Here is a 13,721-nt window from a genome sequence, read left to right as displayed (position 1 = left end):
AAAAATACCAGTTTGTCCCTTTTGTGATTATGTCCCAACCAGTGTATCACCAACGGTGCCTCCTTTATGCCGTTCTTGATGCGGGATTGACGGGTCATGGTAAGTTCTCCTCTATTACGTCCTCTTCTCCAAGCTATGAGTGGTTTATTCCTGGGGGTTGGGAATGTTCCCTGAAGTTTGAGGTGGGGCCTCAAGACATTGCAATCCTCACAATCCCCGTCCCCCCCCCCCCCCACCAAGGCAGCCATGTCCTCCAGGGGGACTCATCTCTGTGGTCTGGAGAAGAGCTGTCATTCCAGGGGAACCCCATGTCCCACCGGGAGGCTGGTATCCCTGAACCTCCCTGGGGAGCAATGCCACACAGTCCCCCCTCCCAAGCAGCCCTTTTCTCCAGGGCAACTGATCTCTGCAGTCTGGAGAGGAGTTCTCATTCTGGCATCCCTGAACCTTCATGCGGAACAATAGCACAGAGTCCCATGTAGCCCTTTCATTTAGCGGAACTAATCTTTGGAGGTGAGTTGTCATTGCAGAGCCCCCCCCCCAAAAAAACAGTAATTTTCCCCTGGGGAACTCATCTCTCTGTTTGTAGATGAACTTCAATTCCAGGAGATCTCCAGTCCACACCTGGAGGTTGGTGACCCCTGGGCTATGAATGTTCCTTGAGGTTTCAAGGTGGGGCCTTCAGAGTTCGGGGGACAGGAGAAGGAGTAAAGGCTGCCTGCCAGCCCCATGGGATTCTCTCTCTTTCTCTCTCTCTCTCTCTCTTCCCCTACCTTTCTCACAGGTGTATTCTCCAGGTGCTTAGAAATCCGTTGTTATTCCTGAAGATCTCCAGGCCCCCACCTAGAGGTTGGCAACCCAGGTGGCTGCACATGGAGGATGATTGGGAGATCAAACTGGGCTCTTGAGATTAGAGTCTCCTACTCTTTAATCACTTCCAACACGCTGGGTCTCAAGATCCAGTGGGGAACAGGGTGGGAGAAGGTCAGCACCCAGGAAAGCCACAGTGCAGGCAGTTGTCAACCCAGGTGGCTGCACATGGAGGAGTGGGGGATCAGACCCAGCGTGAGATTAGAGTCTGTTTCCCTTTCAGCACTACACCATGCAGAATCTCAAGCTCAAGCGGGAGGCTGGGGGAGGAGGGCTAGCACCCAGGAACGACAGTGCAAGCCGGGATCCTAGCACCTGGTGCATTCCTGGGTACAACAGGTTTTGTCCTGAGTATAAGAGTAAAACAGAGCATAATATATAAGATAAGCAGAATAAAACCGAATTTGTTACAGTAAGATATACAAGACCCAGATTTCAGACTGGTGGTTCTCATTAAAAGTACTTCAGCCCACAACTTCCAGGCAGCCATCCCACATGAGAAATAGGAGTCAATATCTGATAACAGATAAGCAACCTTTTGCTATTATCTATTTGCTATTCTGCACGGAATAGATAATGCACTTCCAATGCATTTTAGAAGTAGATTTTCCTGTTCCACACAGCTGCCAAAGCACAATGAAAGTGCATTATCCTATGTGTGCGGAATGGGCCCTGCTCTTCTTCATGAAGTGGCTGCCCCAAGTTAATTATATATTGTGCAAAGAATTACTTTGTCGTGCCTATCCCCAAATCAGTTGTCATTTAATGACTTCAGGTTATAGCACTACAAGGAAAGAAGAAAATGTTCTCTCTCTCCCCACACCAAGACTAATTTCATATACCTCTATTATGCCTCCCAGAGGAATATACCAAATTAGATGCCGACAGTACCCATGGTTGGAGCTGCCAGAGTTTAGTGACATAGTATTAGCGTTGTAGTTGCCAAGTTGTTTTGTTATTTAATTTATTACATGCCATTCCCAAGCAGGCTCATGGCGGGTTACAAAATGTCCACCTAAAAAATTCCATTGAACTGGACAAGAATGTACCAATACAGTAAAACCAACAGTCCACCACATGGCGGAAAACCTTCAACCCCTGCCCCTACCTCTAGAGCAGGGGTAGTCAACCTGTGGTCCTCCAGATGTCCATGGACTACAAATCCCATGAGCCCCTGCCAGCGTTTGCTGGCAGGGGCTCATGGGAATTGTAGTCCATGGACATTTGGAGGACCACAGGTTGACTACTCCTGATCTAGAGGGAGGAGTAAAGAGAGACGAAATAATCAAAGCTCTGAGGCAGCCTCATTCATGGAAGATGGGGAAGTTAAGCTCTCACCCCTGTGCCGTTTCACCAGCCGAAAATGGCTGGGGGGATGCTGGTTTCCGACTGGGTACAAAATTTACACATAGCATTTCCTCAGCAGAGCCAGCCGTGGTTCCCTGGGGTCATTTGAGGTTGAAGACAGGGTGTGGATAAAAAGTCAGGCTCCCTTTAGGCAGATTGCAGTCAGCAAAGGCGAAAGAAGAGCGCACAAGGATACTTTTCCGTGCCTTTATTTCGTACGGTTGGAGCAGGGAGAGATGCGGGGCTTTATTCCGCAGAGACGCTAAGCATAAGCCATCGTTTGTTCCAGCCACTTGATGTAGTGGCAAACTTTGGTGAAGACCCTCGGGATCTCCCCTTGGGAGCATTCTTCCAAGCCCCAGGAAGTGATTCCCTGCAGCTGATTGTTGCAAACGAGCGGGGAGCCAGGATCGCCCTGGGGAGACATTGCAGGGTCACTTTAAGGGATCACACTTAACTCATTAATCCCTGTCCAGGCCAAAGAGAAGCACTGAGGCCTTTGCATGCCTTTACAGCAGGGGTAGTCAAACTGAGGCCCTCCAGATGTCTATGGACTACAATTCCCATGAGCCTCTGCCAGCATTTGCTGGCAGGGGCTCATGGGAATTGTAGTCCATGTACATCTGGAGGGCCGCAGTTTGACTACCCCTGCTTTAGACCGTCAGAGATGAAATCTTTGCTGCACTTTTGCTGTCCAAGGTACCCTTTTTCTCCTATGCCTTCATTCTATGTCTTGATGTTTTTCTTCAAATGTTGTGTTTGTGTGTGTGTGTGAGAGAGAGAGAGAGAGAGAGAGAGAGATGGCAGGTTTGCCATAGAGTAAATCTATTTCTGCTCTCTGACAAAGACCCAGAGGTAACCATGCTTTTATAATATGCTGCCTACCTTGTATTTTATCTTTTATAATTTATTTAATCATTTTAAGGTCTGTTTGGTTATGTAACCCCATGGCCTATTTTATTATTTTGTTGAAATTTTAAACCCTATTTTTATATGTCTTAAACATATTTTATGTCATTAAAAGGTTACTGACTGACCATAGAGTTTCTGGTGATTCCTAGAGCTACCCTATGTTCTATCCAGGGAATATTGGGAAGTAACATACGGTGGCTCTAGGAATCACCAGAAACTCCATGGTAAAACTACAGAATTGGTGCAGCTGATGTTGCACAACTCATGTTCTTGCTCTGAACACTGGCTGATTGCCAAATATTCGGCAAGTTATTTTGCCAGCAGATGGAAGAATAAGTGTCACTTTTGCTACAAGGAGCTCTTTGGGGCAGGAAAAATTGCCCCTTTTATTCTGCATCCACCATGCAAGCTACTTGAAAGGCCTTAGCAAGAAAATAAAATGTGGCATCCCTATGAAAAAGTATCTTAATAGGTTGTTCGTCTATTATTGAATAACTAATACAGGACGTGTACCAAATAATACTGTCATCTTTTTGGCAGGCAGAAATTCAGCAGATGAAACTTTTCTTAGGATAGAGGTTCAAGGGAAGTCTTGACCAGTAGGATTTCTGCTGGTCAGGCAGCTATGGAATATGGCAAAACCAGCTTCACATGCAGAAATTTAAAAGCCAGTGTCTTTTTGGGCAGACTTTTTGTGAGGTTTCCTGCCATGCATAATACACCCAGGTGCGGTGTTGGGCTTTTATTTTACAGAGAAGCACAACATCAGTGAGTAGCAGAAAGTGACCACTAGGGGGCAATGCAACTGCTACTTTTAGCCAATCTTAAAGGGAAGCTCTTGTTATTGGTCCAAATCTTATACTAAGAAGACCTCATTTGTGGGAGAGAGAACTAGAATGAAGCAGCTTTCATTTCAGAGCGTCAAGTGTGAAACCTTCAAATCTGTTTCCTTTCTTTGAATATTTTTTGTTATAATTATAACCGTTGGTCATGAATCTCTTTATGTGATTTAATGAAGACTGTGGGAGATTGATTTTTTTTAAAATACAAAAATCTTTAAAAGGTTTGCAAATTCATCTCATGCCAGTCTATGCATCCTTGAAACTGCTATGCCATTGAGGGTGAGAAATGGCAGAAAATGCATTCTCCTGTCCACAGATTCTCTAGGTCTGCCTTTCAGCCATGTGCACTTAGTAACCATTTGCAAACCTCTGGGGCAGCTTAGAGGTTAGACCAGGGGTAGTCAAACTGCGGCCCTCCAGATGTCCATGGACTACAATTCCCAGGAGCCCCCTGCCAGCATTCGCTGGCAGGGGGTTCCTGGGAATTGTAGTCCATGGACATCTGGAGGGCCGCAGTTTGACTACCCCTGGGTTAGACTGTCAGACTGGGGGCTAGGTGAGCCGGGTTCAAGTCCCCACTACCACTGATCTTCGGCCGGTCACACACTCTCAGACTGACCTATCACACAGTTGCTGTCAAGATACAGGGTATAAAAGAAGTCAGTGAATAAATAGGACAATGTGCAATTTGCATTTCTCTATTTTCTTGTGTGTGGGTGATGGAGTGAGGGGTGAGATAAATCTCTTTAACTTTTGCTCAGTAAGGAGAACTATTTTCTTAATCAGAAGGCCCAGCTTGTACTCGGCTATTTCTTGAAATATTGCCAAGGCCGATATGTCAAACTGACTTATTCTCAAGGCCAGAGGAAGAAGCTGAAATTATTTACGTTAACCATTGGAGGGGGAAGGAAAGAAACTTGTCTTTTTGAGACCTTTCCAGGGAGCTGGCATGGTGGCAACAGGGTGGTCCCGTCGGACGTACAAGGGGGTGGAGACCCCAGGTTATTGGTTTGACCCAAAAAAGCATCACCTTCCCCGCCTCCAATGGGAAGTTATATAATCTCATGCGATTGTATTGTTCTACACACAGATTTGGGAACTCCTCTGTGTCTATATTTCTTCTGCAGTAAAAACATAGAAAGGTTTTTCTCGCAGTGTGATTCGTTGGGGATGAGCAAAAGAACCCTAATTTGGCTACTTGGCTATCATGGGGGAGGGGGAGGGGATCGTGCGTTACCTGGCAGGTATCCGAGCCACCCCTTTGCACAGTGGCACATAACATGTTTTTCGTCAAAGCAGTGGAATAGACCTCCGAGCATTCTGAGTCACTCAAAGTGGTGATGTTGCCACAATGCAAAACATCTGGCAAGAGCGCTGGGGAGGAAATAAGAGCAATTATGAAAAGAATCCTTAATGTTCTTTGCCGCAGGGGGGCGGGGAAAACAGGATTGCGGGACTTCAGGGAAATAACAAGCCTTTTTGTCTAGGTTGCTGACCTGGACCGATTGCAAAAATTTGCTTCTTTTGCTTGAACCCCAGGTGTGGCAAACAGTAATGTTTATCCAGCTGAGAGAAGGTGGGACCCAGGTAAGCCTGTGCACATGACTAGGGTTTCCAGGTTCTGATCTGGAGCATTTTTCTGACACACATGAGATGCACTCTCTGTGCAGAGTAAAACAGTAGCTGAGAGTGGTGTCCCTAGATATTACATATCTTAGAAGGTGGGGCTCCAGAAAGACACACTATACCAGTATTTGTTGGGGCTACACCTCACAGATTTCCCTTGACCTCCCAGCTATACTTCAGAATGGGTTTCAGATCAGAATGCATTAATGAATATTATTGACCACTGAGGAAGACCCAGTGGGGTCGAAATGCGTGTGGTCTGTTCACGTGCAGTTAGATCTGTACAGTTTTTATATAGTTTTTACTTTGCCTTTAACCTAATATTGGTGCTCTTTAATAAATAATTGTTAAAATGATATATTGTTTTATAGCTCAACTTTTGAGTTCCTGCACTTAGAAGAAGAAGAAGAGTTGGTTCTTATATGCCGCTTTTCCCTACCCGAAGGAGGCTCAAAGCGGCTTACAGTCGCCTTCCCTTTCCTCTCCCCACAACAGACACCCTGTGAGGTGGGTGAGGCTGAGAGATCCCTGATATCACTGCTTGGTCAGAACAGCTTTATCAGTGCTGTGGCAAGCCCAAGGTCACCCAGCTGGTTGCATGTGGGGGAGCGCAGAATCGAACCCGGCATGCCAGATTAGAAGTCCGCACTCCTAACCACTACACCAAACTGGCTCTCAATGCAGAGGACACCTCCCTTTTTCAGGATTGGAGTCTTCTGATGCTGCAATTCTTGCACCAGCCCTAATCTTCCAAATCCTTCTCATCGGTCAATGCAAACAGAACAATTTGGACCTTTCGCCTCTACAGTGTCTCAGGAAAAGATGTTTCACATCGTCTAGCACCTCATCTTTTTAATTGGAGATACTAGGGTCTGAACCTGGGACGTCCTGTGTGTCAAGCAAAAGCTCTAACATTCATTGTCCTCTCTCCATTTCCCCACCCCGGTTTCCTTCTCATTTTCCTTACCTTTCTGGAAGAAAGTGGAGCCCCAGCCAGGGAGCACACAATGGCTGTGAGGAATAGGACAGTGTCTCGGCAAGGCTAGCGGTCGGACGTTCTTGTTGACAATGACTGGAATTAGAAGTTTGACCAGCATGATGTCATTTGCCCTGCTGTAGCTGTCAAAAAAGGGATGGCGGATGGTTTTGACGGCAATTCTCAGCTGCTCCGTGAACTCCAAGTGCCACAGGCTGTGCTGTCCAAGACTCACAAAGAGGGGTCTGTGGAGGTGAGAATATGAAAGGTGCATGCATTTTAGAGCTGTGGGTTTGCTCTGGAAGCATTGCCACTGTGTTTTGTTTCATGGTACCTTTTCCTTCCAGGGTTAGGTCTTCAAAGTTAAAAACAGAAGTCAGTTGTGGCACAGCACCAACTGGCTAGTGTCAGGAATCAGGCTGAGCCCAGCCTGTGGAGTCCCAAGTGAAAGCACATCAAGAATCCAACAGCCGGTTGCAAATTCCGAGCAGAGCTTTATTAGGCAAAGTCCACAGAAAGCTAAAGCAGGCCAAGATCTTCCTAAGCAAAGATCTTGATAATAACAAAGTACATGGGGGACAGGTGGGATAGTTATAGGGCTCACCAAATAGGGGAGGGGGACCCAGAGGGTTTTGGCGGGAGAGCGGAGAGGGGTGACAAAAGGGATCTTGTTCCCAGGCTGCCAGATGGCCAGGAGCCTTATCGGGAGGTTGGCACATTGTTGAGACTTTGCTGTCTCCGCAAGGACACTTACAGTAAGATTGATGCATTTGCTGGAGCTCCTGACCCGCTGGGAAAGGAAGGGAGTGAAGTTCTCAGAAGACAGGTTTATTGCTTTATGGCCTTGGCCAGCACCGGCCGGGGAAGGCATGGAAGTGTGAGAATATGCAGGGTCGGCAGGGGCCAAGATGGCATGAAGCAGGGGGGGCTCATGACAGCTAGTTCCTGTGTTGGGGACACCGAGAAACTCACCTCCTGCCCTGCAATTGTATGGGACATTTTTCAAAAATGGTTCCTTTTTCAAAATTAAGGTGACAAATGAGCAGATAAACCTGTGATGTCATTTTTACACATTATAAAGGACAGAATCCCTTAGGATGGGGGAGGGACAAAGATGAACCAGCATTTGATTTTCCCTGTTTCTGTTGAATAGCCAAGCTAATTTTTGGGGGTCTCAGATTTGTCAAATTAAAGGATCAGTCTTATGCAGGTCTAGATAGAAGTAAGCTTACTGCTATTCAACAGGGCTTGCCTCCAGGAAAGCACTGTAATGGTTTCAGCCTGTTTCTTTTTCATATTTTTAAAAACCTGTGCCAACCAAAATAATTCAAAGCAATGTGCAAGCTTTCAAGTTCTCCAGGACTATTCATCAGGCTGGAAGCTAGAAACCATATACACAAAAAGGAGGGAGAGCAAACAAGCAAACTCAACTAGTTTCAGCTTATGAGCCATTTTCTGCACTCTGTAAAATGCCTGTACAGTTTAAGGAGATGCAATTGTGCTGAGTAGGGCTGGGCTCAGGCTATACTTTTTCATTTTGAGAAAGCAGAAAAGATAGTTGTTGGTCTAACAGATCGCTCATATAGGTGTGGATCCAACCAATTTCTCCATTGGTGGAAAAGGGAGGAAGTGTTCCTCTTTGAACATCAAAAAGGGAGGAAGTGTTCCTCTTTGAACATCAAAAAGGGAGGAAGTGTTCCTCTTTGAACATCAAGAAGGCAGTGCTAGGAATCATAGGACATCCATGGACAAGAGCTGTTTGAGATGGGAGTAGTAATCAGGAGAAATGGGGCAAGATTGAGTGACAAAGCTGGCTGGATCCAATCCACTGCTCCCTCAAAAGGCTGAGTACTGAGTACCAGAGCTTAATTTTTTATATTTATTTATTTATTTATTGGATTTATAGCCTGCTGTTCTCAGAAACCGGCTCATGGTTCACAACAAACAATCCAGACAATAAAACCCAATAAAATGCCCATTAAACACCCCCCCAATTATCTCAAATTACAACAAAACCCAACAGATGGCAAAAACGTAAACTTCCTTAAACAGGAAGAACCTTAAGAGGGCAGCAAGGAGGGAGACCAAACTGCGCCAAGGTGTCCAAGCGCCACGATATCAAGAGGGACCTGTATCATCTGCTCTAGCACTGGCCCCGACCATAAACCTGGTGGGAGAGCTCTGTTTTATGAGTCCTACAGAAAGCAGAAGGCCCACAGCTCCTCTGGGAGCTCATTCCACCAGGTAGGGACTGGGACCAAAGAGGCCCTGGCCCTGGTCAAGGCCAGGTGAGCATCCCTGGGGCCAGGAACGACCAGTAAGTTGGTACCTGCTGAGCACAAAGCCCTGCATGGGTGAAAGACAGTCCCTCAGATAACGCACAAGGTAAAGAATCACTAAAATCCTAGTTGCATAAAGACAACTCAGTCACTACCTGATGGCGTGGGCCGCCAATAGGGAGCATTCACTCCACCACAAAGGGCCGATAGCAGGTCTGCCCTGCCCCCAGCTGCCTCCCCCTCCTCCTCCTCCTCCCACCTGGAAGAAGACCCAGCTCGCTCTGCTGGCCTGCTTCCCAAAGGTAAGCCATCCAGAGAGCAGGGAGGAAGAGGCTGGGCTGGGAACCTAGACAGCTTTTCCACTGGGAAGAAGAGAGAGGGAAACTCTTTGACCATCCCAAATGCCTATACTTGGGATCATGGGACCTGCATGGATAAAAGCCAGGAGGAGAATGGGAGATGGCTGAGTTAAAAAGCTGACTTGATCCAACCCACTAAAGGTTTTCTCGCAAATATCGATCGTTGAAGACATAGGTAATGAATTATGCCATCCTAAGCAGAGTTAAAAGGTAAAGGTAAAGGTATCCCCTGTGCAAGCACCGAGTCATGTCTGACCCTTGGGGTGACGCCCTCTAGCGTTTTCTTGGCAGACTCAATATGGGGTGGTTTGCCAGTGCCATCCCCAGTCATTACCGTTTACCCCCCAGCAAGCTGGGTCCTCATTTTACCGACCTCGGAAGGATGGAAGGCTGAGTCAACCTTGAGCCGGCTGCTGGGATTGAACTCCCAGCCTCATGGGCAAAGCTGTCAGACAGCTGCCTTACCACTCTGCGCCACAAGAGGCTCCTAAGCAGAGTTACATCCTTTTAAATCAGTTGAGTCAATAAGCTTACCAGATTGTAACTCTTCTTAAGATTGCACTGTGGTTGGATTCAGCCTCATATAATTCATCTGTTTCATCAGACACTCACTCTAATAGTTGGTGGATATGTACGGGGAAGATTGCATCCTGCAGCTATACCTACCGACCAGTATGGCATTGGGCTGCAGTGACCACCCACTTGTCACTTATCAGAGTCCCCGTGCAGTGGAATTTCGAACCATCAAAGAGGGCTACTGTCCAAGGCTGGGAGTGTTCGATGCATTGGAAACCCCTGAGCAATGTCGGCTCAACATGGATGACCACTGTCAAAAGACAGAAAAACATGCTATGAAGGTGGCTGAGGTAACTTTCCCCTCCAATATAGATGTTGTTCCCTCAGACACTGGACTGGTTTTCTGTGTCTAAGGAAGAGAAGGACGACTCCTGTCTTGTTTGTAAAGGAAAATGAGGGTTGTATTTCCTAAGATACATCTCTGTGAAAAGAGCTTCAGTCACCTCAGAAGGCAGTGGGAGCCTGGTTGATCCAAACAGGGATATAGTGGTGGCACACATTAGGCATGCCCACTCTAACTCCAACTTACAAGGGAGGGGGTGAAAAAAAGGAACAAAACTAGCCTTAGATAAGCCGCCGAAAAACTGAACTGATAGTGAAGTGAGGGCTGAATTGTCGCAGAAGAGAAAATTATGCTCATATGAGGTGCACAGATATCACAACGGGAAAGCCGAACAACTAAAACAGGGGGGATGCATTGTGAATACTATGGAAATTACCAGTGCAAAAACGGCCAATGTTTTAATAAAGAAGTTCACTGTCCCACCATATCACAGATCTTTTGAGTTTTATTCAATGCTGGAACCTTTTGGGAAGTTGTAGAGCCATCTTTTCTTTTAAAAACCTTTGTCGGAATGGCACTGTGGCATTTTTTACCAACAACAAATAAATCTTTATTTTTATTTACAAAGGGAAAAGGGTAGTTGGAATTCAGGAATCATTTTTTCTTTATACAAATCAGATGTTTCAAAGCTTCTAGTTCTTAATTACAGGTTTTTCAGGTGTTCTTAGGCTATTATTCCAGACTAGTAAAAAAGCCCATTGTATATCCTAAATACAATGGGCGCTAGGAGGCTGGGGCAGAGTAAAAGATAGCTTACTTACAGAGAGGCTTGAGCGGCGGTGGAGGCGGCGGCGGCTTGATGGCGGAGGCGGCGGCTTGAGCGGCGGCGGAGGCGGAGGCGAAGGCGGCAGTTTGAGCGGCGGCTTGACGCAGGCCCACCCGCCCCAGAAGCTCTCCCAAGCCTTCTCTTGGCCGGCGGAGCGGCCTCGTGGCGTCTACGACGCCGCGAAGCTGCTCCGCCGGCCGAGAGAAGGCAGCCAGGCCCCCCAAGGCTCTCCACCCGCCCCCCAAGGCTCTCCGAAGCCTTCTCTCGGCCAGCAGAGCAGCCTCGCAGCGTCGTAGACGCCACAAGGCCGCTCCGGCGGCCGGGAGAAGGCGGCGCGGCCGACCGCTCACCTGTGGCTGTGCGGGTGAAGCAGGCAATGGGGAGCCGCGCTTCGTGCGGCTCCCCATTGCCTGCTTCGGGTGGGATGGACACTTGGAGGGGCCAATCAGGAGCCGCTTCGTGGCTCCTGATTGGCCCCTCCGAGTTTTTATCCCGGACAGGGCCCGCCCTAACTCCTCCCACAGTGCCCTTACTGCTTTATTCAGTCCGTGGCGCTCCGCGCCACAGGGCTGTTTAAAGATAGGTGTTAGTTTCCTGAGTTGAAAGCTTTATTGTGTTTATTCCCAAAACACAATTGATTTACCTGCTTTTAATCTATAGGGCTCCCCTGAATTCCCTCCAGTTCCTAGAAAGTTGGCATGCCTACCTTGTGCCACCATTGTATCCCTTTTTGGATGAACCAGTCTCCCACTGCCTTCTGAGGTGACTGAAGCTCTTTTCACACAAGGATGTATCTTAGGAAATACTACCAGATTTCCCTTTACAAATAAGGCAGGAGTCCTCCTTTTCTTCCTTAGAAAGATTCTTCTTCCACTTTGGCCTCATTTGGAAGTAAACACCTGACTACTCAAATTCTCACTGCCTTAGTGGTTCAGACATTGTGTGGATTAACTGTCAATTAGCTCTCCTCTCTCTCTCTCTCTCTCTCTCTCTCTCTCTCTCTCTCTCTCTCTCTCTCTCTCACTAGAGTTTCTCCTCAGAGGAGTCTATCAGCTGAGAATCAGGATTAGACCAGTCTTTGACTTAGACTCCCTTCCCTCAAGCCCACAGCTGTCAACTCCCACTCAGCTGTGGCTGACAAATCACGAATGTTCAGAGCAACCTGTAGGCCTGGTTCTGTCTGCTTTTTGAGGATTTTTAATCCCTTACTAATTGTTGCTGTTGTTTCAGCAAATGTGAATTGATAAAACCTTGCAATCCTGATGTGATTGTGAAGCAAACTAGAACACAAGTCCATATTGCATAAGAAGCAAAATACTACTGTGTGGATAAACTACAGAACCCTTATTCAAATGAATTAGTAACCTACTCTTGCTTAATACAAAATAGATCAGCTGGCATCAGAAACATAGATACATTGAGAGAGACGGTGCATACAAGGACAGGAAAAAGTTGGAAAGAAACAGGATAAATTATGTTAATAGATATTCAATCTGGACTTGATGCTGCCATTGCATTGTAGCCTCTGGAGACACGTTGATAGAACCGTGAAGCAATTAGGAGTCTAAAAAATATAGAAGAACAGTCCTTGGAAGATGGAGGAGGGAGCATTGAATTTTATAATGCCTAGTACACAGTCAACATGTCTAATGTAAGGTAATTAGCAGGTGTTGGAGGGCTCCTGGTGTGATTTTGTGCAGCAAATAGGAAAGGATGGATTCTTTAGTGGGGGAGGGGAAGTGGTTCTGTCCCCTAATTTTCATTAAGGCATATGCAAGTGTGTGACTTAAAACATGCAAGTGCTTACCAGCAGAGATTAGAAGCAGAACTGCTGCCACAGCTTCCATGCTTATCAAGGGGTGAACCAGCAAGTCTTGGAATCACCTGGCCAGGAATGTTCTGAAGAACAGAAGGAGAATCATCAGTGGCAAACAGACTGAACATGCTCCAGATCACCTGGTTCATGGCTCCACTCAAATTACCCCTAAACTTCCTGAAGTTATCCAAACCTGTCATCCTGACCATAATCCCTCTCTCCCCTGGGTCTTTGAGAAAATTTGGTCTAGATCAATATGTAAAATTACAACTGAATGAAAAGAGAGCCAGTTTGGTGTAGTGGTTAGGAGTGCGGACTTCTAATCTGGCATGCCAGGTTCGATTCTGCGCTCCCCCACATGCAACCAGCTGGGTGACCTTGGGCTCGCCACGGCACTGATAAAACTGTTCTGACCGAGCAGTAATATGAGGGCTCTCTCAGCCTCACCCACCTCACAGGGTGTCTGTTGTGGGGAGAGGAATGGGAAGGCGACTGTAAGCCGCTTTGAGCCTCCTTCGGGTAGGGAAAAGCGGCATATAAGAACCAACTCTTCTTCTTCTTCTTCAAAACACAGTTTGGCACTTAAACAGCCTCAAAACATTGTCTCCCCAATTAGAATAATAGCATCATAGAATCATAGAATCACAGAATTGGGACCTCCTGGGTCATCTAATCCAACCCCCTGCTCAACACGGGAGACTCACAACCCTAATTAATACTTTGCAGGTTCTGGGTCCAAAGTAGGCCACACATATATTATAACAGTAATAGTTACAACAGCCCTAATGGTGAACAGGTGGACAACTGTGGCTGAGAGATGGAGCATTCCTAAGGCTGCTCAGAAGAGAGTTGAACCAAGCTCTTGTATCAGTGCTGACTCTCTTCACCATGTACACAATATCCACTGCACAAAATCAGCTGTCACACATGCATTGACTCCTCATTTTTCTATCCCATGCTTCCTGCCAAGAAGTCAGGGTTATACATGGATAGGGTTACTCTATTCTTC

General features: G+C 46.8%; 1 protein-coding gene across 1 annotated transcript; it reads right to left on the bottom strand.

The window, feature by feature from the left end:
- Positions 1-2,479: 2,479 nt before the first annotated feature.
- LOC143838865 (kallikrein-11-like) lies at positions 2,480-11,615 on the bottom strand. Its single transcript, XM_077340777.1, has 5 exons — positions 11,603-11,615; positions 9,878-10,037; positions 6,565-6,818; positions 5,209-5,345; positions 2,480-2,632 (listed from the first exon to the last, which is right to left on the bottom strand). Exons 1-5 carry the CDS (start codon positions 11,613-11,615, stop codon positions 2,480-2,482), a joined length of 717 nt encoding a protein of 238 aa, XP_077196892.1.
- Positions 11,616-13,721: the final 2,106 nt, after the last annotated feature.

This window comes from Paroedura picta, chromosome 5 (genome assembly GCF_049243985.1).
Source record: "Paroedura picta isolate Pp20150507F chromosome 5, Ppicta_v3.0, whole genome shotgun sequence".
In the NCBI taxonomy this organism is placed as follows: Eukaryota; Metazoa; Chordata; class Lepidosauria; order Squamata; family Gekkonidae; genus Paroedura; species Paroedura picta.
Note: the sequence above shows the minus strand (reverse complement) of the source record. Positions and strands in the feature narration are given on the sequence as shown.

What these genes read in the sequence shown, in the direction of transcription:
- LOC143838865 (XM_077340777.1), bottom strand. An exon ending in GCCCAATGCCATACTGGTCG is followed by an intron (nt 6,819 to 9,877) that starts GTAGGTATAGCT and finishes TCACCTCCACAG; the next exon opens with ACCCCTCTTTGTGAGTCTTG. An exon ending in GTGGCTCGGATACCTGCCAG is followed by an intron (nt 2,633 to 5,208) that starts GTAACGCACGAT and finishes ATGTCTCCCCAG; the next exon opens with GGCGATCCTGGCTCCCCGCT.